Source organism: Primulina eburnea, chromosome 18, assembly GCF_022965805.1.
Source record: "Primulina eburnea isolate SZY01 chromosome 18, ASM2296580v1, whole genome shotgun sequence".
NCBI classification, from domain to species: Eukaryota; Viridiplantae; Streptophyta; class Magnoliopsida; order Lamiales; family Gesneriaceae; genus Primulina; species Primulina eburnea.
Window position 1 is genome coordinate 29,575,212 of NC_133118.1, and position 25,794 is coordinate 29,601,005.

At 36.7% G+C, this 25,794-nt stretch overlaps 4 protein-coding genes and 1 pseudogene across 9 annotated transcripts; 1 reads left to right on the top strand and 4 right to left on the bottom strand.

The window, feature by feature from the left end:
* Window positions 1-236: 236 nt before the first annotated feature.
* On the top strand, window positions 237-1,234 carry LOC140819842 (germin-like protein subfamily T member 1; annotated as a pseudogene).
* Window positions 1,235-1,829: 595 nt separating this feature from the next.
* LOC140820101 (germin-like protein 5-1) lies at window positions 1,830-2,775 on the bottom strand. Its single transcript, XM_073180422.1, has one exon. It carries the CDS (start codon window positions 2,680-2,682, stop codon window positions 2,011-2,013), a length of 672 nt encoding a protein of 223 aa, XP_073036523.1. The 5' UTR covers window positions 2,683-2,775; the 3' UTR covers window positions 1,830-2,010.
* Window positions 2,776-3,477: 702 nt separating this feature from the next.
* Window positions 3,478-6,695, bottom strand: LOC140820100 (probable myosin-binding protein 6). The gene is made up of 4 exons (XM_073180421.1): window positions 5,671-6,695; window positions 4,704-5,573; window positions 4,114-4,336; window positions 3,478-3,841 (listed from the first exon to the last, which is right to left on the bottom strand). Exons 1-3 carry the CDS (start codon window positions 6,401-6,403, stop codon window positions 4,128-4,130), a joined length of 1,812 nt encoding a protein of 603 aa, XP_073036522.1. The 5' UTR covers window positions 6,404-6,695; the 3' UTR covers window positions 3,478-3,841; window positions 4,114-4,127.
* A 2,042-nt stretch (window positions 6,696-8,737) lies between these two features.
* LOC140820005 (LOB domain-containing protein 27-like) lies at window positions 8,738-9,871 on the bottom strand. Of its 2 annotated transcripts, none has more exons than XM_073180301.1 (2): window positions 9,129-9,871; window positions 8,738-8,926 (listed from the first exon to the last, which is right to left on the bottom strand). In XM_073180301.1, the coding sequence occupies exon 1, from the start codon at window positions 9,750-9,752 to the stop codon at window positions 9,138-9,140; it is 615 nt and encodes a 204-aa protein (XP_073036402.1). In that variant the 5' UTR covers window positions 9,753-9,871; the 3' UTR covers window positions 8,738-8,926; window positions 9,129-9,137. The 2 variants fall into 2 exon arrangements, with proteins under 2 accessions (XP_073036402.1, XP_073036400.1); XM_073180299.1 differs by having other exon boundaries at window positions 9,117-9,871.
* A 3,927-nt stretch (window positions 9,872-13,798) lies between these two features.
* LOC140819329 (uncharacterized) lies at window positions 13,799-25,515 on the bottom strand. 5 transcript variants are annotated; one of them, XM_073179366.1, is made up of 15 exons: window positions 22,470-25,514; window positions 22,257-22,385; window positions 21,974-22,165; window positions 21,838-21,881; window positions 21,421-21,736; window positions 21,226-21,310; window positions 20,941-21,123; window positions 19,785-19,895; window positions 18,908-19,089; window positions 18,565-18,780; window positions 18,146-18,421; window positions 17,066-17,213; window positions 16,799-16,932; window positions 14,412-14,498; window positions 13,799-14,328 (listed from the first exon to the last, which is right to left on the bottom strand). In XM_073179366.1, exons 1-15 carry the CDS (start codon window positions 25,212-25,214, stop codon window positions 14,242-14,244), a joined length of 4,935 nt encoding a protein of 1,644 aa, XP_073035467.1. In that variant the 5' UTR covers window positions 25,215-25,514; the 3' UTR covers window positions 13,799-14,241. The 5 variants fall into 5 exon arrangements, 4 of the variants coding, with proteins under 4 accessions (XP_073035467.1, XP_073035468.1, XP_073035466.1 ...); XM_073179367.1 differs by having other exon boundaries at window positions 19,785-19,877; window positions 21,421-21,748; XM_073179365.1 differs by having other exon boundaries at window positions 21,421-21,748.
* Window positions 25,516-25,794: the final 279 nt, after the last annotated feature.

Consider the following 25,794-nt stretch of genomic DNA (forward strand, 5'->3'; position numbering starts at 1 on the left):
CCCAGATGTTAAAAAAACAAATGGAATTTTGACCCCCACCACAGTTAAAATCTCACATTCTCGCTAACATTAATGATTCTAATATGATTCAGTCACGTTCGAATCTGATTGCATACAATGAGCTTCCCTAGCAACGACGCGGCCTCGCCGAACATATAAATTTGATATTTAATTCTACATTATGTTATTGCAATGAATCTAACGTTAGACTCACACTATACAATGTTTTTTTTCTTTAATTAATTAAACGATGCTCTTCTTTAAATAGCATTGCATCAGATCTCAATTTGCTACTGATTATCTCCGCAACAAGACCGAAAATGGCGCTTAATATCATCCTTCCATTGATCTCCCTCTTCATGATACTTCTCCGTCTACTTTTACTCCCCATACCTTGCCATTCTGCCGATCCTGATCCCTTGCAGGACTTCTGCATAGCCGATCTAAGCAGTACCCTTTCTCTCAACGGCTTTCCCTGCAAACCGGCCTCGAACGTCACCTCGGATGACTTTGTCTACTCCGGACTGATCAACGTCGGGGACACAAGCAATTACTTGGGAAGTTATTTAAACGTGGCTAACGTCTTTGCTTTCCCAGGGCTAAACACCCTCGGATCTCCATGACTCGTATTGATATAGCCGTGGGTGGTGTTACGAATCCTCACTGGCATCCGCGAGCCACAGAATGTGGAGTTTTGATCCGAGGGAAGGCGTTATTAGGGATAGTTACGAGCGGAAATGTTGTTTACGCCAAGAATGTAAGTGTTGGTGAGATGTACGTGGTTCCGACGGGGCTGGTGCACTTTCATTTGAATGTTGGAGTGGAGCCTGTGCTTGCTTTCTCTTCTGCTAACAGCCAGCTGCCTGGTACCATATACGTTGCCCGGAATATGTTCGGCTCGAAGCCTTCTGTTCCTGATCAAGTCTTGGCTAAAGCTTTTCGATTGGACCAAAGTGTGGTGGATCAAATCAAATCCAAGTTCGTGATGGGTTGAATCATGTGAGTTATATATGCTTTTGTTTCGTTTTCGTGATTATGTTGAATTAATAAAATCAAGCATGCTTGTAATTTTCGACGTGCCGCTAATGTTTGTATCTCGAATTCGATCTGTCGGAGGTTTGTTCATCTGTTCTTGATGCAGTGTAGTGTGTTCTGCATGCTATTCATGCAGTCAATCATGTCAATGTATTATAAAATTTGTGTTACTAATAACAAGTCAAAAAATTTTGAATGATGTTTTGAGCAAAGCTTTCCAGGTTATCGTTCCAGGTACGATAAATATGGATATGATCGACATGTTTCGTTAATACATACCTATGAAACAACACATAAAAAAAAAAAAAAAAAAAAAAAAAACCTACTCAAAAAAATCGATCGATGATACGGTAAGGACAAATTAATTAAGTAGGTAAAGAGTTGATATTTGGTACATAAAAGTTGACAAAAAATAACTTGGAAGAAAGATTAAAAGACAGTATCAATAGCAGATCGATTTCAAGATTCTTGCCAGGATTAATTTTGTGTCATTTTCTATCTTTGATTATAATTTAAAAAATTGAAAAATTTATTACAATGAATAAAAAAAATTAGGATTTTCTAGTTGACTTTTTTTAATATGTAAGGGTAATGGACCTCATCAAACCTAATCCATTAATTAATTAAGAACAACATGCGTCTAAACAAAACAGTGTTACTGTCATGGGACAATATAAACACCAGTATCCTTCTGTATGTATTGAATTACTCATCTAACTAATGTATTAGCCTATAAATCACGGTAAGTAAACCACACCAATCTCCTACGACAGGCTCGTCCAAAAAAATGTTGATACGAGAAATCGAACTCATAATCATCACTCTTTTCTTGTTCGAATTCATCAAATTACAAACATGATACATAGAAAAAAGAAACAAAAACAAAGGGGGGGGAGATTATTTTGGCTAAAACAATGGGTACAGAAACTCAAATTTTTTGTTTTAAAAAGTAAAGAAAACGGAAGAAAAAATAATCTAAGCAGCAAACTTGGACTTGATCTCATCGATAATATCACTTCCAACCTGGAAAGCTTTGCTCAAAACGTAATCAGGAACAGCCGGCGTCGAAGCAAACAGATTCAACGGAACGATAACCGCGCCAGGCAACTGGCTGTTGAAAGCAGTGATAATCAGGGCCTTTTGGTCTCCAACATTAATCTGGAAATGCACCAGTCCCCTGGGAATCACAAACATCTGTCCAGGGCCCAAGATCTTCGAGTGGAAAACATTTCCAGTTGTTACAAACCCCACGAGAAGCTTTCCCTGGATCACCACACCTGATTCCGTTGCTCGAGGGTGTGAATGAGGAGGATTCAACCCTCCAGGAGCGAAATCCACCCGGTTCATAGAAATTCCCATGGTATTCAAGCCTGGAAATGCCAAAACATTACCCTGAGTGGGACGGCTCCCGAAGGTGTTGTTCGTGTCACCTTCTTCGACAAACCCGTCGAAGAAAAAATCTTCGGACGTAACGTTTGATGCCGGTTTACAGGGAAAACCATTCAGTGCTATGCTGCCTGATAAATCCGCGACGCAGAAATCTTGTAAAAGATCAGGATCCGCTGAGTGAGAAGGAAATGGTGTGAGCAGCAAAAGTGTTAACAATATGCCATTCAATGGTGAATATTTTCCAATTAAAGAAGCCATTAAAGTAGCTTATTTGAAGGATTATTGCCTGTTGGATTGTGGGTTAAATGGTTTTTATTGGAAGATATTAAACTAAATTAAATTTTGAGATAATATTATTTTATATAGTAAGAGATTTTTTGGCTTTTGAGTACTGACAAGAGTGGGGAAGTGGATTGGGATTAGTTGTTTAACAAATTATTTTAATTATATGTTAACAAAGACTTGTAAGTTGTAATCTTTAAAACATGGTTTGGCCTCTTCTTGTCTTAAATTTCTGAAAATTTGAATTTGTCTTAATATTTAAAGTGGTATTTATTAATAGACAAAAAATTGTGTGAGAAAATCTCACGGGTCGTATTTTGTGAGACGGATCTCTTATTTGAGTCATCCATGAAAAAGTATTACTTTTTATGCTAAGAGTATTACTTTTTATTGTGAATATCGGTAGGATTGACTTATCTCACAAATAAAAATTCGTAAGACCGTCTCACAAATAATTTCACCAAAGTGGATGTAATAATTTACACATAATGATCCTTTTTTTGATTTTATTCTCTCCACCACACCTAATTTTTTTAAAAATAAAATAAAAATAAATGATGGTTTGGTTTGATAAATTATCATGTTAAAAGTCTAAACGTAGGAGAAAATTGCTCTGCTACAAAACATCATATACATATTATCTTTTAAAAATTATTTTCTATAGTTTCCACTTAATAGCTAGATTATTGTATCAATATTATGTACAAGTTTAATCAAAATAAAGTCGAATTTTTAACGAATTGCTCCATAAATTTTAGTCGTGAATGTGAAAAGAAAAGCTCGAATAGTTTACATTCTTATTAATCCAGTTGCACAAATTGTCCTAAAACAAACCAGAAAAAGCATGAATTTACTCTCCAAGTGCATGAAAGATCTGTAGTAATCTCTAGTGTTGCTGATTGTGTAAGTTCTTGTACATTGTTAATGATTAAAAAAACTGCCTTTCAAGAACTTTCCCACATGCAATCAAGATATAAGAGAACCAGGAGCTCATAAAGAAGAGAAGCCAGGCCTCAGGGCTTTTGCGTTCGACGGGCTCGTCGGCGTGATATGTGATCCCAATGCTTAATACATGTACAGGTTTCTATATCCTAACTTGTGGAGAAAAGAATGGAGAAGAGAACAAAAAAGAACACTGCAAGCAAAAGAAGTAGGGGGGAACAGGTCAGATTTCACTGAATTTCAAGAAAAACTTTCCTGGTCTTGCACTCTTTTAACTAGTTTATTATTTATTAAAGGTTTTCAAGTCACCCTCAGCAAGGGAAACAAAGTAAAATTCCGAGTAAACGCGAGTCATGCCCCTAGAACTACAGGCCTTAGCAACATGAAAATAATTGTTTTAGTTGTTCTATCTGTAGGCACTCGAGTTGGGGTGTGGCAAGTAGAGAAAGTACTTTGAAATCTCACCTGAAGGATAAGTTTCAAGCTTCTGAATCCTCTGTTAAAGATTTGGTTGAGTCCCTAATCTGTCGGAGATGTTGAGCTATTTCAGTCAAGAGTTTAGTTCCTTCGCCTCCTCGTTGCAGCGTCATGGCCGCATGCTTTAAAAATCCACTGTCTGCTTCAATGGTCCTCAATCTCTCCCTCATTAGAGATACCTCTCTTTTAAGGCTACCCTTTTGCTCTTTTCCTATATCACACATAAAAGGATAAATATCTAAGTTCAGAAAAAGAGAATGGGAAAAATTCAGGAGCAATAACAGTAAAAGGACTGAAGAAAGGATGCGCATCTTTATTTTTTCTATGCTACACCTGACGAATCATTCGTTAGTTCTGAGATCACCAATTATATGTACAAACTCGAAGAGTATTATATCGTCGTTTTCTTTTATTCATATCTACAATATGGTTTTTCCTACAACACAGTTTCCACTGAATTGTTGTTAACTCATGCAAGTTTTTTATGACTCCTATTTATGTCATACAAGATCCAATAATGATTAATGTTATCATCATATATTACTAGATTATGATAACCCAAACTAGACATTCGATACCTTTGCATCCATCTTCATTACTGATTGCGACGCCACGCTCAGAGGAATTGCATAATTCATCTGAAGGTGAGTTGATATTTCTCTTAAGCTCTGTCAATAATCCAAGAAGATAAGATCTCTCGCCCTCGAAATCCAAAGACGATTCGTTTGGACTCCCTCCCCCATCCTCCATCGAATTATTGGGACGTTCATTTTCATTTCTATCCGCTCCATTCGAGCTCCCACAATCTGATCTCTCACCATAAGATGACAAGGACTGAGACTTCATATCTTGATAATCTTCATCAGCATCAATTTCACATATATCACTTCCTACTTTCTTGATAAAGCCATGCTTTTCTCTGTACGTGTCCAGTTCTGACTCCAAAGCCTTTATATCTTCCTCCCTCTTCAAAAGCATGTCTTTCATCACTTGCAGAGCTTCTTGATCGTATTCCGCCTGTTCTTCCATCATTCTCTGATATTGCAAGGCCTCCATTTGCACAGCTGCTTTCTCGGCTTGCAGACGAGTTATCATGGCCATGGCATTATTGGCTGCAACTGCAGAAGCACTTCTTTCTTCATCCAACTCCATGTATAGAGCTATCAAGGATTTGCGGTCTAAACGAACCTGTCTTTTCAACCGGTTCAAGATGTCTCCATCTAGTTCATTGAATGAATTTGCATCACTGGGTTCAGGAACACAATCGATGTTTGGTAGTTTTCGACCAACCTTGTAGCCCCATCTAGGACTAGCTTGAGCTGAATCTGACAACGGGATACCAAAAAATCTGGTCCCTCTGGCAAAACTAGGGGTTCTGCAAGAATCTTCGGTTATTTCCTCTGAATCTGGTAGCAATGGCACCGAGGCCGACTTTACATCATCTCTTCCTATTATAGAACACAAGAAAACAATTAAGCATCAAACACTTGAAGATCCTATTACAGACATAGACAAGTTAAAGAAAATGTAAGAAAAATGTTTCACCTTGATTCTCTCCATTTGGAGCATCTTCATACTCAGAGATCTCCTGCTCAGCATCTGACATAAACTTCAGCTCAGTGTACTTAACGTGTGGTAACAATATGCTACGCCCCTCCTCGTTTCTCCTCGCCAGCAAGGGTGCTCGAGGGGACGGGGCCGGAGCATTCATAGACAAACTCCGCCCATATTTCGAGGAAGATCTCGGTTTCAGAGCCTCACCACAACAAGAACACAAGTGTGCACCACTCTTTTCATCTGATATTTCTTTACCATCATCGCCATTTCCCAAATTCATCAGCAACTTCTGGTTATCCTCCACAAAGCAATCGATATCCTTGTGCAGAATCCCAACAAGGGACTTGTACTTATCACAGTCGGAATCTTTCTCCGTGGCGAAAGACAGAAGGCATCCCTCACACATGGTACGCAAATCGGATAGCTTCTTGTGGACATGGCAATACGCAAGAGACGAGATTTCTTTCTTGTGAAGCTCACAGATGGAATCGTTGTAGTAAAAGTTGGAGTTCCTGTGTGCGAGAAGATGATCTATTCTTGTGCAGAGTAAGCATGGGATTCTCAGCTCGAAGTACTTGGCGAATTCATTCGAAACAAAGGCAAGAAAGCCGTCGACGAAAAGCAATATTATCATCACCCATTCGAGAATCGCATATATCAAGAAATGCGGGAATTTCCCGAGCTTCTGCTCCACGAAACATTTGAACGATCCCACCGGCATTTCGACGCTTCCTATGAACCAAGAAAACCTCAGAATCCAAGAATGTGACTCAGATTATCACAGACACGATTGATCAGAATGGTTCTTGCTATGGAAGGAATCAATCAGAAGTTTCGGAACCGAATGGACGACTAATGGAAAAGATCATGATCATGGCAAGAACAGGTGAATCCCAGATCATGATCTGTTTCCTTTTTGTGTCTCTTCGTTAGTTTTCCTCTTTGTGGCACCTGTGCCTGTACGAGGAAGAGTGGCAAACAGGTTGTTAGATTCAGAGGTTGCCAAAATTCGGTTGGTTTTTGAGATATTTGTGGTAAACACATTTCACAAGTCGATTTGTAAAGTAGGAATTGCCTCCTCAATTAACGGTTAACCGTTGTGAAAATTGAATGATTGTCATAATATATATTATTTTTATAAAAAAATGAATTCTTGATTCTCAACTACCTAAGAAGTATACTTTTAGTACTTCACCACTATTTGAGAGACTTGCTTTTGAATCCTTTTTGTGTTAAATCTATGTCAAACTAAAAACTTTTATTCAGACTCCGATCCACACGAAAAATGTTTCTATATTTTTCGGACTCATATGTATTTTTCGAATTAAATTCGGTACAAAACATTGCAAAATATGAAATAATATATGATATTTGAATATTATGTGTTTTATATCTGGTACAAAAGATTAAATTTTGAGTAAAATTGAAACAATTATATTAATATCAATAATTACTACATTTTTATGTGTTCTCAAATATCATATATTAGTATCAAATCTGAAAGAATTAATATTGAAGTATCATATATTAGTACAACATTTTAGATATTTTTTTTACTGATTTTAATCTAAAAAAGACGAGTGGTTAATACCAAATAATTTTACAGTTCTATTAAATATTATTGATGCTTCTTGCAAATCATACGCATAATTTATTTATTTTTTTCAGTTGATGGGGTAGTATCACATTCACTGGGCGCCTCCTATTTGGTTATATATTCATTATTAATTTTCATATATAATCAATTTTAAAATTTATAACTTAATAACTAAGTGTTTTAATTTCAGTGATGCAGTTTTTATATAATGAGAATGATTGATTTTACCTAAATTAATTTGGTTACATTGTTTATTATGATAATCATATCTTTCCCTAAATCGCATCTTACTATGGCCAAAGACTTCTTGAAACGTGGCGTTTATATCACAGAAACTAGTCTAAAGCTCGAACAACATTTATCTTTGTTTTAAGCGGTTGAATTGACTAAAAATATATTTATAATATACAACGTACACACTTCCTAATAAATTACACAATCCACTAGTCTCGTTGACATCATGATACTTATATATAATATATTCAAAGACTTTATTTACGCAGCTTATGTAGATATACAGATAAAGTAAATGTCATAATTGGACGAAATCATAAAATACTATTAAAATAAATATTGTTTTACATAAGAGTGGATAAAATTCCAGCCAATAATTGACTCGTTGGATACTTCTCGTAAAAATAAAGACTACCACCCTACAAGGCCATAGTTTCTCCACCGCATCGCCTATTATTTCATCGGGGTTACATCAGATATTGTATATAGGATATTGGATTAGGATATAGTTGATGTTAATTAGGTTGTGTACATTCCATTTTATAATTTTCCACTTTGATTTTCTTGAATGTTAATATTGGAATTTTTTTACTTGTCAATTTGGACTATTCATCTTATAACTTCTTGATGTTTCTTTTATGAGTAGGTCTTTTGTGAGACGATCTCACGAATCTTTATCTATGAGACGGATCAACCCTACCGATATTCACAATAAAAATTAATTCTCTTAGCATAAAAAGTAATATTTTTTCATAGATGACCCAAATAAAATATATGTCTCACAAAATATGATCCGTGAGACCGTCTCACACAAGTTTTTTCCATCTTCTATAATATAATTCTTCATTTATTATGTTTTTATGTGGATTCAAAGCGAAATCTTGGAAATTAAATTGAAATCAATTGTGGTATTTGGGAAAAACAATTATTTTTAATTTTTTTTATTATATTTAGTTTTGAGTAGGTTTTTGTAAGACGGTCTCACGAATCTTTATCTGTGAGACAGGTCAACCCTACCGATATTCAAAAATACAAAGTAATACTCTTAGCATAAAAAATAATATTTTTCCATGGATGACCCAAATAAGATATCCGTCTCACAAAATACGACCCGTGAGACCGTCTCATACAAGTTTTTGTCTTTAGTTTTTACATAAAATTTTACACTAACCATATAATTTATTTGGTAAATTTACAGAAGAAAGAAAGATTGTTTTTTAGCCTTTTAGAAGATACACATCAAATTCAACATTGTACGTAATTTTCCAATAATCATGTATCGAAGGAAAAACAATTAATGGATCGCTAACATATAAATCGAAGCTCGTCGAGGAAAATACACTGCCATTTTGATTACATGTTCATTCTTGGCTCCACAATTCTTCTGTCGATTCTCAACCATTTGATCAACTTCTAGCATTATTGAATTGAATTTTCTTAGTTGTTCTAAGAATTTGAGTAAAAAAAAAACTTGATGAACCAAATTAATTTTACATTTTCTTTTTAAAAAATTTGTTTCTATTAACCATTTACTGTAACTTATAATTTAATTTAATTATGCATGGAGTGTGTGTGTGTGTGTTTGTGTGTGTTATTAGGGTACATAGAATCATACTTCATTCATTCAACTGTGGTTGCATGACCATTGATCTGCATTCTCATTTTCAACATTACCAAATTGCTGCTGAATCCACAAACCATTATTGTCCCTGCAATCTAAATAATCGGCGTTCGAATACGATGCGACAGGCAGTGATGCACTCACAGGACCGTAGTCGGCCGGGATATTCTCCTGCCGTAAAACCAGCATTGCGGAATTTTCGGCAGGCGGCGAGACCCCTAACTGCAACTGCGACAGGTAGTCGTTTGTTGGTGACATCTCTTGCTGATGATTCTGTCGATAATAGGCCAGTTGCTGCAGAACTGCCTGAAGTTCCTCCTCGGCTAGCTGAATCTGATATGAAAGCTGTTGTATCTCCACCAAGCACCCGTAAACGGGGTACTTATCGCGCATGGTGGCCTGGAATTTCATGGACTTCATGGCGATGGCTTTCTGATCCGGGTCGAGCTGTCTCAACGTGTTGACGATGTTCTTCACCCCGAACAACCGGTGCACGTTTTGGAATATCTTGGGCTGATCGGCGGGGAAAAACGGGGCGAGGACGCATTCGGAGGTGCACCTTCGTCTTTGGTACTTGCACGCGGCGCATGCCTGGCCGGAGCCACTCTTTACTGTCATTTCTGTAGAGGTGGCATTCAAGAATCTATGAATTCAAGAATGAATGTGTGCATAAATGGGATTCTTTTTTTCCTTGTAGTTTAATGTGATTGAATCTATGTTTGTGAAGAACAAGAAAATAGATTTAGAAAGGGAAAAAAGAAATTGGTAAGTATAGAGATTTATGTGTTTAAAAGAGAGAAATGGGAATTCTATTGTGGAATGGATCAATAGACTCGATCCATTTATCATCTTCAATTTTAATGTAAAATCAAATCCATTGGTTACAATTAGTGGAGATTAAAAAAATTTGATCCATTGTAGAAATTTTTATAGGGGAGAGTTTGAACAAGTAAAATATAGGATAAATAGAGGTGCGAAAATGTTGGAGATGGTTTCTTTGAAAGTGTGACCATTGGGGACAAGTGTTGTTACCTCGGCAACCTCTTCAAGGTTTCTTGCGAGAAAAGAGGGAGAGTCTAAACTTCTTGACCATTCATCACTTGGTGCAAGTTTAGTATTTTTTTAAAATTTTAAATTGATGGAATTTATAATGGTTTTTGTTGGGTTGCGAAAAGCTATCAATTTTGATTTTGATGATAGCAAAATTTGTTGTCGTATTTCTAACATTTTTACTCAAATGTATAGTTGTAGGATGTCAAGTTGAGAGATTTGAAAAGCTGGAATTTAAATGAAATCAAACTGAAAATCTAGTGAGGTCGTGTATTTTGATGATATGTCATAAACCAATATTCCAAATGACCAGAGGCCAAAACGATTGGTAATCCAACTCAATTATCTAGAAATCATATTTGGGGTAGGTCGAGTGAAATTGAATGTTATCGAGACGAAATGGCGGTCACAAGATCTGACCAGCCAAACATCCTCGTTCTGGATGGCTCGATAGACCAGCTTTGGTATTTTGTTGATATCTCTCAGTAAATTATTGTAATGGAATGATACAATATGCGTTGGAAAAGATAATAAAATGATCTACAAATCATCTTCAAATGTTGAAGTCTGAATCGAAGCTTAAGAAGTTGATAATTCACGATAAAATTGTTGATTATGTATAGGTCACAGAAAGAGTTCAAGAATGTACACAACCAAATATTTCAAGCATATATCTCTCATATAAACTCGAAATTGAGTGATTCTTATTATGTGGAAAGGTAAGAAAAGGGGCTACAACTTTCATGTTTATCACTTTGCCTAAAAATGAACGAATCAAGAGTTGTATTCACTGGACCAGACCACGTTTCACTCAGCCGTTTTGCTCATTCAATTGTTCTGTTCATCCGACTGGTTCATTCATTCAATTGTTTTGCTCTTGAAATTGGAACGCACGAGCAACCTTCCAGAAAGTCATATATGACTGTTGCAATGTGAAATAGTACAGAATTTTTCCAACTGTCATAATCTTGTGTCAAACGTATATATCACTCTTGGAGACTATATATACAACATCTTGAAAAAAAAAACAAGTTTTTGAAGAGGATTTAAAGCATGGACAACCATGAAGAAATTAGTTAAAATGAGCAAGTCCAATAAAGGAGTCTAAATAGACATATTAGTTTAGTGAGAGCTTTTCCCTTGAGGATATATTTTAGAGACACCGTAATGGATTAATTTCTTAACATAGACTATCACTCCTAAGATGAGATTTAAAGTTTAATTGAGTGATATTCTTCATAAAAAGACAAAAAAAATTGTATTTGTAGTCTTGGCAGAAAAGATATTAAACGTTATGTAAATTGTGATGTTGCGGCCTACAATCGAGAGTGTGCCATAAGTTTCGATTAGATAATGAATAAGTCCTAAGTCTAAATGGTTTGTACAAAGAGTTGGATAAATTAAAATCTTATAGTGAATCCTTCCAAGAGGAAGACAATGTGACGTATGAATTATTAATCTCCGAACATTCATAAACAAATTCATGCATATTTATTTATCGCATTTGCTTATTTTTGCAACTATTTTTGGCAGACATAGTGGAAGTATTTTATGTGTTTTTCAAATATCAATATATTGCATACAAAGTGTTGATAAAACAACTAAACAATTCTTTTTTTTTCAAGTTGAATACTTTTTAAATATTTTTCAAAATATTTAATCGGTTTTCTAGAGGGATTATTTCGAGTTTTTCCGCTTGGTTTTAGAACTAAATTCGATTTAATTTCTCAGTACTCGGTTCATTTTTTAACATTTCAAGAACAAAATATTGTAGCTCTTTTAATCACAAAATCTTTTAAAGAGTTTATTCATCTCTCTCTAAACTCTACATGTATGTAAGATTTTGTTCTTATAGAAAGATAATTGAATAAATATATGAAGATCTATATATATGGAATATTGAGAGAAGAACGAGAAGACTTGGAGATGATTTTTTCGCAGCTGCCGGAGCTTTCTCTGAACATACCCGACGTTCAGAGTTGAAGATAATTTTCATGTTGAAGAATTTGAGTGATTGATTCACGTTTATGATGTGTTGCTGCTTGGTATTGAAAACACTTGAAGAACAATACTGACGCAGAGTGTTGATCGAAGAGTGTTCTTTTATTTGTTTTAAGCAACTTCGATTTATGCATCTAGTCTTAGTTTTGTTTATTTTGATGTATTTTAATTACTTGGAGTGTCAAGGAATTTGGTTTTGTTATTTTCGATAGTATTGTTGTGTAAACAAATTACATATTTTCCTAGTGAATTTTTGTAATGAGGCGTTGCACTACTTGTGTATAATTTAAAGCTGGTCTCTATTTATTCAAGTTATACTTGTGTGTTAATAATTAATTTCTGCTGCATGTTGTGCGCTCGTATTGATAACACCGGAGCACAACACTAACTTCTGATACACACAATATATTAATTTCATGTATGTTTATGCTCAACAGCCCTTTCAGATAGTTTTTAACGCCTGACATTCTGTGGTGCAATATGATGTTTCAAAGAATTTCTCATGATTTAAAACTTAGCTTTCTATTTTCACATGCAATTTTTCAATAAAACAACGCCTGACATTCTGTGGTGCAATATGATGTTTCAAAGAATTTCTCATGATTTAAAACTTGAGTGATTCTCATGTGAGACCGTCTCACGGATCTTAATCTGTGAGACGGGTCAACCCTACCCATATTCACAATAAAAAGTAATACTCTTAGCATAAAAAGTGATACTTTTTCATGGATAATCCAAATAAGAGACCCGTCTCACAAATACGACCCGTGAGACCGTCTCACATAAATTTTTGCCTTAAAACTTAGCTTTCTATTTTCACATGCAATTTTTCAATAAAACAATAATCAATTATTATTTCCATTTATCTCCTCTAGACTCCATTTTTTTTTTAACGTTCTCTTCCTATTTTATGTACAAAAACAAATGAGGTGTAGTTAAAATACTTTTGAAATAATAACTTTACACATACATATCATTTACCAACATAATATACAAGATATAAATGGAGTATCGTATTAGATAATAAGACTTTTTTTTATTAATTTGCCTAGATGATTCATTATTCTCTTCTCCCTCAATCAAGATGTCGTTTTCTGGCGAAACACGATTTTGCAACAATCATACACCCTCTCAAAAAAGAAGCTCCCCACAACCTAGAGAAGAGACATCAAAATTGCCAGCCAAAAAAACATGTCTTGGATTGACTACAACCATTGAGATAAATTAATTTTGATACAAAATATTCAATATGTTATAATAATTATATAAATTGTGTGCATATCACTTAGATAATTTAAAAAATAAATGTTATATAAGTTAAAAAAAAAATGTCATCTTACTAAAAATTAATCTTTTTAAACATTTTTCGTCTCAACATTCAACTTTAGCTTATATTAACTTTGAAAATTTATCTCCAAACACTGTCTATTTTTTCTCAACCACTTCTTTATAATCTCTAAAAAAATCGCTTAAAAAAACTAGAAGCTCTTGCAAAAAGTCTCTAATTCTGCCAAAAATAGTGTCTTTATGACGACAAGCAGAAATTCTTGACAATGGCCTGTGCCAACAAAATTCTCAAAATATGAGAAGGGAATCATTGTACTCAGGTGAGCAGGAAACAGATTCCAATAGGCCAAAGTCTTGTCTATTCACAACTTTGTATCGGTAAATAGTTGGATATGTGGAGCTAAGTACAAGAATTGCGTCCAGAATCGTGATGTTTGTAGAAAGATGGCAAAGGTCACCGTCGAGAATTGCCCACCGGATAGAGTTCATTTTACCATTCCAAGTAGGTCCGTTGTTCTTGACCCTTGCTCTCCACTTCAACAAGAATCGGATGATTATCATTGAGCATCATAATGAACACAGATTTTCCTGTTTTCACTGAATAATTTTTGAATTTCTTCACTTCGCTGTATAATGGAAGCCTCCACTGTTCTATAATACAGTTCTGGGCTTTGTATCGGTTAGCTCAAAAGCCCGTTCAAGATGAGATTGAATACATCATTAGATCCAACATCGAACAGTAGCTAACCTCGTATCTTCAGAATGTCAATTAGTTTACATCTTCAAACAAGAGGACTTGGGGTTGGAGGTGGCCTTTTTCACACATTGTAAGAACATCATTCCAGCCACCGACAACCTAGTTACAAAACATAGACGAAGAACGCATTCAAAAATATGTGTTCTTTATAGCAGGAGATTCAACAGATTAGGAAATTTTACCTTCACGGTTTTGTCATCATACATGACCCACTGTTCTTGATCACGGCTGTAGGCAAAACAGTGATAGTGTTGCCCATAGTAACAAACCTGAAAGTCCCAGAATTAGTAAACCTTTAAAAAGGAGACCCAAAGCAACACAAACAAACTAGGTAAATTGACGTCCTCGCTGGAAGTCAAACACTCAAACTTTTTCGATAAGAAATCAAGATCTTTGTTTTTGTGGGGAAAGATATATGTTGAAAAAACTGAAACCATGCATTCACATCAATTAAAAATCAACTGAAGAACACGAATTGTAGGAAATGCTAAAAAGAACAGCTGGTTCAACAAGTGAAAAACATGGCTTGGATTGAGTACAACCATTGATTTTAGACTAAATAAAGTAAGATTTCGGTTAACAGCCAATTAAAAAATGCATACAAACAATATTTTTATGAGCCAATACACAGAGTAATATGAAGTAACATCATTTTTTTTTAAGAAACGATATTTTGTTAAATCTTAATAGCTTTTAATTACAATAATCGGACTAATAATCCACCCACGACAAAATACTAGACAAGACCCTAGCCTTATCAATAATACACAAGAGCTTAATCTCTCAATAAATCTGAGACTGAGACGTTCTGAAAGTCCGCATGAGATCCAATCTAAGTAGATATTTTGATCTTAATCTTTTCCCAACACTCTTTCTCGTATTTTCAAAGTTGTCAAAAATTCTTCTATTTTTCTCTATCCGCGCATATCACTTTCCAAAAACTTTTGACTCTCTTGCCAAGAAACTGTCCAAAATCTGTATCGAATAAATCTTGCGTTGATTTCGGCACCACCCAAATCAATCACAGTTCTTCTAAAGCTCTCACCCACAACCCACTCAGGAATGTACAATGAATCAACATATGATTCTGCGTCTCCCTGTCATTATGACACAACACATTACAATTTGGGCACAAATCACACGAGGCTCATCTCTTTTGCATAATTTCCGAGGTAGGCAACTTACCTAGAACTGATGTCCACGAGAATACTTAAATTTTTGTTGGAACTGGAGATTTCCAAATAACATTATAAAATGGGCATAAAACTACCGCTCGAAAATAAAGATTCAAATAAAGATTTGATCGAAAAGAGACTTGACGGATCCCCACCCCACACTCAGACATCATCTACCCCTTCAATCAACCTGATCCTAAATCTCCTAATAACTCACTCAACTCCTCATCCCTCAAAACCCTACGAAAATGCAAGTCCCATGATGGGAAGAGGACGAATTATCAAATAAAGCAAAATGAGATATAGGCATATTATGAACCGAAGAAAGCTAAAATAAAGACGGATAAAAATCCCGAAAGAAATAATCGCCCAACAACATATCCTCCCAAAAACCTGACCTTGGTACCTCTTATAACCAATGTCCTCACCAATTGATGAAAAGTCGGGTAAGATCTATAAATTCCATGGGCATATGAATGTCACGTTTCTTGTTACACTTGCATCTCATCCATATCTTGTAACCCGTATGTACTCACTATAATTTTTTTCATGTCTCGTCTTCAGCGTACAACCTCCACCACCATTTCCCCAACATGGCCCTATTCCTCAAATAAATATTTCCAATACCCAACCCCCCTCAATTTTTGGGTTTGCACACATGTTCTCAGGCAACCAGATGACCATGTGATTCACCATAAGCTCCATCCCAAAAAAAATCTCTCATAATCTTTTCCATCGCCTCCGTTATGCCCTTTGATACCCTAAAAAGAGACATGAAATACATCGACAAAGCATTCAGAAGTGCTGCAATCAACGTCGACCCCCAACCCTCTAGACAGAAATGTTTTCTTCCAACTTGCCAACTTCTTTGACAGATTATCGGTTCCTAAAACGAGACTTTTAATGGGTTTCCTCCTAAAGGCATCCCCAAATACTTAATTGGCTATTTCTCTCTACCACACCCAATTTGCTGAGCTAACTCCTCTACTTCTTCTTCACAATGGAGACCCAACAAAACATTCTTTTCCCAATTGATTTTTAACCCTCACAACTTCCAAAAATCTGACATAATTATCCTTCTTGACAAAGAAAAGTGCACAAACTAAATATGAGTTATCTCTACTTTATCTCTACCCACCTCCATCCCTCTAAGTAAGACCATGGCCTTGGCCTTATCAATCAGCCTTCCCAACACATCCACCACTGTATTAAACAAAATAGGGGACAAAGAAAAAAAATCGTTTCATGATCTCTACAGAAGACTATCGTAGGCTGCAAAAGAACTAATAGCATCATCATGTGCAACAAATAACATGATTATCACTTTCTCACAAAATATACAGATGACCATGCCATAAATAAATTGGGATTCCAAATAATTCAGAGCAGCATACCATCGATACCAAGGAATGTCTACTCTGTGGATCAAGACCTCGGTACAAAACACTGATGTCAGTCTCAGTAGATAAGGCAGCCAATGTTGCTGTTATATCTTCAACACTCTCACAAGTATTCTGCCAACCTAGGACTAAAGACAAAAAATAAGAATTGCATTTAAAATTACAAGCAGCAATGCCCACTCTTTGGCATGTACAGAGTATAATACAAAAATACAAATAAACAAACTAACAGAAGGGTTACTGCATGAAATTGCGAATTACCTATGGTAAAAACATGTGGTGGAGTAGAGAGAATATGGTGAATATAATTAAGAATTCCACAACCACCAGCATCTGGATCACAAGCTAACTGGTGATTCATCTCAACAAGGTTCAAAAGCTCATCAAAGGAGCTCTCTGGGCACATAACCTGCAGGGTAAAACATTAACAATCTAATCCACGAAATTGCATGAATCATAGTTATAAAATGCGAGCGCCTGGCTGCGCCCAAACGCACCAGTTGCGCATGGGTAATAACCCAGGTGCAATATTCCAGGAGCAACACATTAAACAGGGGAGCGTCTAATGCCCAGGCGCGGTGCTGCTGAAAGGCGCGAGCATTTGCGCTTGTGGCGTACATATATAATATAAAATAATTCAAGCCCACAAATTTTAAAGCCCAATAACAAAGCTCGTCCCTATTTAATGTTTAAAAAAGCCCTGCAATATGCATGCATACGTTTCATATCCCTTGCGGTCTCGCTCAAATTCTTCCTGCGTCTGCAGCTCTGCGCGTCTCTGCCTCAAATTCTTTCTGCATGTGTGCGTCTCTGCCTCTGCGTCTGCAATCTGCATCTCCCTCTCTGCTGCCAACCATTCCAATCTCTGGAGCTTTAGCTTCTGGAGATGATGATGATACAGTTGAGGAGGATGAAGATGAATTCGATGATTTAGATTTTTGAAATTTTTTTCTTGATATATTATGATGACCTTATGACTTACTGATGAATTTTAGATGATTGGATTTGTTTTTTGTTATGATTTATGCAATCTGTTAATAGATTTTTGATTATATTGTTTGTTATCTTTGTGAAAAATATTTAATTTGAATAATATAAATTACTTTAGATATGTTAATTTTAAAATTTGTATCAAATGCACTTTATTCGATAAAGCGTGCGCCTTGCCTTGCGCCTCAAGCCCAAGGCACCTTAGAATTTTAGTGCACGTTGCGCCCCAAATAACTATGGTACGAATCAATGCTTTTCAAATCGCACATATTATTTTAAAGCTAATTTCACCATACCACAAGCACCATAAGCATAAGCATTATCACAATACTTAGGTCTAAAGAGACATGCCTTCATTGTTCTGAGAGCACTCGCATTGATATTATGAAAGAAAGATGTGTACTTCAGATATCGGGACTCCAAGCCACAGCTGTAACAGTTCATTCTCTCAAATATGTCCATTCCAAATATTGAATGAGCAATGCAAGAGACATTGCTACAGTCCCAAGAACCTGTGCAGTTGCTATCTTCCGATTCCGTATCAGACGCACAAGGTACAGGAGTGAATGATCGATGAAGACAGTTAAATATCACACCCAGCACTTCAGAAGCGTCATTCATCTGACCCTGCAGCATTGACAAACTTAAATATTTGAACAACTTTCTGAGCTTTTCTGAGCTCGTGTTTCATGAAAATGTATTGAAAATATAAAGCCCTAAAATCAGAAATGAAAAATCTCATAGTAATTAGTAACAACAGGTGGCTTCACCTCCTGGTAGAAATTGCTCTCCGGGTACAACTTGCTCAAGGCAACTCTTAAAGAGGTAGGAGCAACAGCTTCCCTTCTGTTATCAGTAGATCCCACGCTCAAAGCAATGAAGATTACATATAAGGCACATATAACACAAGGGTCACCAATGTGAACATGTTCTGAAGATGACCTCCGCAAAAACTCATCTCGGAATCGTCTTAGATGCCACAAGGACTCATTGACAAAAAAAGAGACAGGATCAACACATCAGATTCAAGAAAGATGTCACCTTGAAGACTACAAACAAATGGAAAGTGTACATATTTAGTGAAGAACTAAATAGCATAGTTCAAATACCAACCTGTATAATGACATTGAGAAAGCAATTATATTCGCCAACATCATTTGTTAACCCTGTTCCATATGAATCTGTTCCACTAGCACCATCCACCCTAACTTCACTGTCACTGATTTCTAGCAGCTCCTTTTGTGGCATTGGTGAACTTGACATCGACGGAGGTTTTTTATGTGCATGGAATGTGTCTGGCAGATGATATTGGACATGTAAGTATATAAACAAGTTGCAAAAATATGCACTCTCGTCTGCCTAACATCACTGATCAAGAAAACAAATTAGTGGTTTCAGTAAAGTAAGAAATTTTGGGTTGGTAATAGTAACAAATATTCACTAGCAGACAACCCAAAATTTATAGTTTTCCTCAATCATTCAATTGACCAAGATACATCGTTTTGAGGTGGATAATGACTACAACAGAATTAAAATTATATTCAACGAAAAGAAGAAGAGGCCCGAAATTGACTTGGTCCTACGTAATCAATCACAATTCAAAATCATTTTGTTCTAAATGGGAATTTAATTTCAAACAAAGCCCACGCACCCGTCTACCAGTATATTAAGAATAAATGTTGTACAACAACAATGGTACTGATGATGAAGGGACACATGCAACAACATAATGCAGAAAGATAAGAATTTGGAGCAAGAAAAAGGCCAAGGAAATATGTGGGAATTAAAATAAAGTTTCATTAGATATAATTCCTCTTGGCATAAAAAATATGATCACAACATGGCAAGAAGAGTATCCTCAATATTTCTAAAAGAACCCAATAAAAGTCAAAAGTATGTTAAATATAATCAAAAAGAAAATTCTTGGAAACTCCTGAGTAGATTTAGAATCATAAATAAAAAAGGAAAACAAAGAAAAAAGGACACCTACCGAGGCTCTGGAGTACAGCTTTTTCAAGGTCAGCTTGAAACCTTTCATCGTCATCCTCTGCCTGAAGCTGTCTCAATGTTTTTGCCCCATTTTCTACAGAACGAGGGCTATCTAAATTTCAACCATAATAATAAATGATTCAGTTTATTAAGCCACAAAAGGCATAAATTAAGAGCACAAATGTACTAAAAAGATTACAGATAATAACAAATAGATTAGTATTAGTAGAGCTAATCAATGCAGGAAGAGGGTGTGAAGCGTCCTCAACTTGAATAAATCACTAGTGGTTTGCATCAACTTATACCTAAGTTATGAGCAAATAAGAACAGTAGCTGCACAATCCATCTAAAATGTAGCCTTCCAGAGAAAGAGTGATAAAATAATGATGGAAATATGTTATTGGATGCATTTTTAGAGCAAAATACATTTACAACATCATTTTATTAGCACATGCTAAACAGAATTCAGCAACCACATATTTAATTGTAACGATGTAAATATCTTAAATTGTTGTAATTGAGAGTGGCATTCTTTCATATTTGAAAAAATGCTCCTAATGACTCGGTTGAAATAGACAGAATGCATAAAACTTGAGACCAATAATAACTGTCTTATGCCGATTCCTCCTCCACGAAGGCAACACGTCCAGCAAAAATAAATGAAGGCATTGTCACCACAAATTTGTGGCAAATCACTTATCATCTATCGCAGGCTGTCAAGACACTGCAACTATAACAAGAAATGTTCATCTTTTAAAATTTATTTCATCACCATCCAACAGTTTGTTTCCTCGTAGAGGAAGGTCGCAAGGAATGGCAAGATAATCCAGTGGAAGAAAATAGTACACCACACTTAACATGATAGGCAAGAAAATTTTCAAATAAACAGCGCAAAAGCACCAAAAAGGTAGATATCAGCTGTTGTTCATCTTTACCCGCTGTAGTCTGTAGATAAAAAACACGGGGACTCCATAACACAGTTACACATTAGCTTTTTAGACTAGTAAATACTCAATTGCTAACAGATTGTAAGAACGAACACACACACAAAAAAAAAGACAAGAACGAATTGTAGTAAGAATAAAAATATAGAATTTCCACCGACGGTAACGAAAGGTAATCAGATCAATAGACCACATTTTGTTAAAACTGTTTACCACCATCAGCAACAAGAATTTGTCCAGGCACTGATTGACCAACATCATTATCTTCTATTTCTGTTGTCAGTGGTGTATGCTTTGCATCGCTAAACTTAGCGAGGCCCTTATGCCGTCTACCTCTCCTTCCGGGCCGGCGATCAGAAAATAATCCATCCTGTGGATTATCTCCATTTTCTAAGACTGCAAGAAAGATTATCCAATAGCATGTTTATAAAAATTTGGCCAAAGTGACGTAAATAAAAGGGCTAATATACTTTCGGAAAATAAGATCAAAACACCAACCAGTTGTCAGCATATCCCCATTAGCCTTGTTCTTTGATAGACCTTCAGAAATGTTAGTAAATCCATCCTCCCGCATCAAAGGCTCCTAGAGAGCCAGATTAACAAAAAATTTATAATCAACACCATTTTTAACTCGAAACAAATCCAACCAGTTTTGGACCTTCAAACTGGGAACCAAGAGAAATGAACCCTTACCTTCCTAATAGTTGTCAATTGCTCAGTGGAATCTTTCTCATCATTATTGTTCTTTGTGTAAGTGTAGGAAATTGAAATTGTTTCGGCCTTTTTAGATATTTTCGAAAAAAATTTATTTTGCTCCGCGAGATGCTTCTGTTTTGCCTCATTTTCTATTCGCCTTTGATACTCCAAAGTTTCTTCAAGCTTTCTTTCCTCGGCTTCAAGTTCAATTATGCGCCTGTACTCTTCCTGTAGTCGGAAGGCATCATCAATCTCATGAACATCAATTTCATGAACATCAATTTCGGAGCCCGGACCCTCCTCGTGATATGCACTGAGAAGCAATCTTAAGTAAGATAGCAATGAAAAAACGAAACTTCAAGAAATAAAAGAAAATAGTGCTCTTAATGTTTTGCCGGAGAAGGAGAAGTATACATCTCTTCAGCAATCTGATCATGTGGTTCATCAGGATTAGTAGCCTGAAGAAACATTAACCAGAATCAATAACAATTAAACAGCTGCCAGTATCCTAGAGTTCAATAAATAGGAGGTTTAGTCATTCAGTTCAAACCTTTGTATCCTTGTTCTTCCGGCTCTCCTTGCTCTTTTTCTTATCCTTCGTCCTGTCATTCACATTTTTTAAAACATCAACTCGAACACCAATGCCCTTCTTTGAATCCAGTGCAAGTTCAGCTAGAAATGCCTCTCTGGCAGCATCAGATTTCTCTGTGGCGTCTTTCTCTGCCAGATCTTCCAAGCGAGACTGCAAAAAGATGAATAATAAACATCTAACTCGTATAAGAAGGCACGAGTAGAGTTCATGTAAATTTTACGAAAAGCTGTGAGATACTTACCCGCATAAATGACTTTACTAGAGGGATTAAGACTGATTGGAAATCTTGTGTGGAAGTAGACTCGAGCTTAACCTCCAACTGCTGCATCCCCGTAACTATTCGCATAATTCTTGCATCTAATTTGCTTATCTGCATCATAAAAATGTGAGATAAACCAGAAATGCAGATACATGACTGATAACAAATAATAAAAATGCGGCTAATGTACCAAACCTCAATAGAAACTTGCTCTTTCTGTCGTTGTATTGCAACTTCTATGCAAGAGTCCACCTGATGCAGGTAGTCTTTTGTTCTCCAATCATTTTCTTCACCAGATTCTAGGTCACAAAGATGAGATGTTACGCCACTAGAAGTCTCCTCAAAGCCAAATTGGTTAATATTCAGAGATTCTGCATCCTTCAGAATATTTGTTATGACGTCCAACTCAAATCTATTGCTGATTATGGTGATTTCGTTGTCATTTTCGATGAGCTCTTCTCGCCTTTTCTTAAGGACAGAGTCATAACTTCTATGGACAAAATCAATCACGTGCTCTCTTTTCTTTCCCTCTTCCAAGCATAGATCTTCCACTGCCTGTAGTGCCTCCTCATAACTTATATGTTCGCGTTTTCTATCGCACAAGCCTTGCAGGTGATAAGATTCCTTCTCAAGCGACTGGAGTATTTCCGAGCCTTGCTGAGCCTTTTCTTCTCTTGCATGAGACCAGGATGTCAATTGATCAGTACTTGAAGGGCCCGTAAATATCCAGGATAACAACGCTTCTGAATCGAGTACAACACCATCATCATAGCTGACATGCGAGGAAGCCGTTGAACTGGAATCATCGTTAGCAGCATCATCACAAGATAAGCGTTTGAGATTGCATGGAAGAAAATGCTCATCAAGCACCAAAAATGATGCATCTTGGTTAAAACATATCTTCTCCGTAATGTCATTTCCCCACAGTTTGGTGTTTGAATCATCTATGGCATTACTTTTATCAGAATATCTACCTAGACCACAAGAATGAAATATTTCCTGCAAAAATGTCAGAATTTTTTTAAGTTCTGGAGCACCCAAAAAACATATGCAATCAGGCGTTTGGTCCACGTTGGAATTAAGAAGCTGTGACCCACACGCAAGACTCTGAAGCTCCTCCACAGCAAAGTGCATGATCTTGTTAAGGTGACTAGATGCAAGACATTTGTTCTTGATGAGTGCCTTGAAAACAGTATGGATTCTATCTAGAAGCTTTGCACGCTCAGGGTCATCAGACAAAGGCCAATTTTCATGAAGTAAACTTTCCTTACCATGTTGATCTCCATCACAGTCCATCCACTCAACATCTTCAAAGTCTCTGCTATCCTGAGTACTGAAATTGATATTATCACCCAATTTCTTCTTTCCAGGTGATGAATCCCGTTCAAATTCATTGCAATAAGTATCCACAAAGCATTCTTTCGCATCATCATGGCCATGTCTAGGGAATGGCTCGTCAGGAGAATCAGTTGTCTCAGATTTCAAACGTTTTTTAAGCATCCTAACTGCTGCATTTAACTCCAAAGGTCTCCAAGAACAGTTAAGAAGCATTTCGGCCCAATCGTTTTCCACACCTTGGGGTATGGTTGACTGCATTTTGGGTAATAAACTACCCATATGCTCCTGCACAACATGCTGCATGAAGGAACCAGCATCGGGAAATTTCTCATCACAGCGACAGCACATCCAAAACTTCCACGCTTTATTTAGTTCCCCAAAGGATAGGGCTTTATTGAGCAGTTCACTTGGTGAACCATCTTTTAGCGAACTGAAATGTGCCTTTAAATCCGAAATTTTAATTCTGAGAATGTCTTTCTTCTTATCCGAACTCATCGAAGTCCAATACGATTGGACCCAATCTCTTCTCTCTGCTGAAGACGCGTTCTTCCTCACGTTGCCACTTTTCCTTCTTTCTCCTACTCTCTGGCCCGACCCTGGAGAAGAATCCAGCCCCTTGCAACTGTTATTACTTCTGTCCCCATCATTCCCCGAATTAGTAGAATTGGACTTCTGCTGTAGAAGCCTAGCAGCAGCCACCCTAACCTCTATCTCTTTCCTTCGTTCTTCAGGAGTCTTGGTCGCCTTCTTGATTTCGTTTGGCCTCCTAGCCTGAACCAATCTCAGCTCCATTGGATCCTCAGTAGCCCTCCTGATCGGAATCAACCGAAACTTTTCCTCTCCATGGCCAAGATTCTTCATCCAAGTCGAGATAGATGCAATGTTTGACTTCTGAATCAAAGATCGGAGTTCAGCTTGAACATGAGCAACTCGAGCCTCAGCAGTAGGAATTTTCTGTTGATTCTCCTCCTGCAAACTCTCTTTCGCAGGGTCCACGGGGTTCTCTATACTCAAGGCCTTCTCACACTCCACCACCACCTCTTCGTACTCCTTCCCATCATTTGCTGCCTCATACAACATATTCGCATAGAAATGTGCAAACTCAATAGAATTAGGGGACAAACTCACGGACCTCCTAGCACTCTCAATCGCATTTTTCAAGTGGCGCTGTTTAGCATTTGGGTCATTAATAATCGAGGCCACTTTCAGACACACAGTCCCCTGAACACGGTGAATCAATGCAGAAAATGGAGAATTCTCGTGTTTCAAGCACAAATCCTTCATCAACCTCAGGGCTTTGGTATGGTTCCCCCTCCTCAAAGCCGTTAGAGACCGCTCGCATTCAGCCTTTATCGAAACATAGGATGCAGAAGAAGGGTTTCCAGTGGTGACATCACTTTCCAAATCCCCGGTATCAGATTTTCCCTGTGTCCTAGTGCCAGGGTTTGGGGAATGGTCGGGTAAAGGAGCACCAAATTCAACAGCTGCAGGATTGTCAGAAGTTTCGGCGGCGGCGATATCTACGACATCCACCGCCGCCACCACTGATTGTGCCTGTGAGGCCTTGGAGCGAGGAGCGATACTACGCTTCTTATGAACCATATCAGATTTTCCCAAATCTACTCAATAGCATGCATAAATTCGCAATTATCCGCGCACATAAACGCATGGGCTGATCGATTGTAAGTACAAATGTGGAGTGCATAGAGAAGGAAACTTACTCTGAAACATTGGAGAAGGCGATCGGAGGAGAGACGGATATATGTATCTATATATGTATATATATACACACACACACACGCGGGGCTGTATGTATAGATGGAGTATGTATGCGTAAATGTAGACGAACACACCTAACCGGCTAGGCAGGAGAGGGTTGGTTCTGTAGTGTGCTAAGGTGGGAGATGGATTTTTGTGCCAATTAAGGGAAAATGAGGAATTAATTCCATTTGTCAAATTTATTTGTAAATTTTTTTTATAACAATCATTCTTTTATTTTTATTAATTATTTAGTTGAGTTTTAAATCCAATAAATAAAAACATATTATAAGCAAAAATATCGATCTGTATCTACCCAAATATAATGCAATTATGCTGGTATATCAGTTCAAATTTTAATTATTTGCCTTCTTTTTAAATGATAGGTAGAGTCCGAAAATTGCGAAAATAAGCATATACGAAC

Bases quoted from the DNA above. Each gene is read 5' to 3' on its own strand.
- LOC140819329 (XM_073179365.1), bottom strand. From the start codon at position 25,214: ATGGTTCATAAGAAGCGTAGTATCGCTCCTCGCTCCAAGGCCTCACAG. The intron at 21,882-21,973 runs GTTTGAACTGAA...ATGTTTCTTCAG, and splicing joins GGAAGAACAAGGATACAAAG to GCTACTAATCCTGATGAACC. The intron at 21,749-21,837 runs GTATACTTCTCC...ATCTTACTTAAG, and splicing joins GATCAGATTGCTGAAGAGAT to ATTGCTTCTCAGTGCATATC.
- LOC140820101 (XM_073180422.1), bottom strand. From the start codon at position 2,682: ATGGCTTCTTTAATTGGAAAATATTCACCATTGAATGGCATATTGTTA.
- LOC140820100 (XM_073180421.1), bottom strand. From the start codon at position 6,403: ATGCCGGTGGGATCGTTCAAATGTTTCGTGGAGCAGAAGCTCGGGAAA. The intron at 5,574-5,670 runs GTGAAACATTTT...GTTCTATAATAG, and splicing joins TCCAAATGGAGAGAATCAAG to GAAGAGATGATGTAAAGTCG. The intron at 4,337-4,703 runs GTATCGAATGTC...TGTGTGATATAG, and splicing joins TAATGAAGATGGATGCAAAG to GAAAAGAGCAAAAGGGTAGC.
- LOC140820005 (XM_073180301.1), bottom strand. From the start codon at position 9,752: ATGACAGTAAAGAGTGGCTCCGGCCAGGCATGCGCCGCGTGCAAGTAC.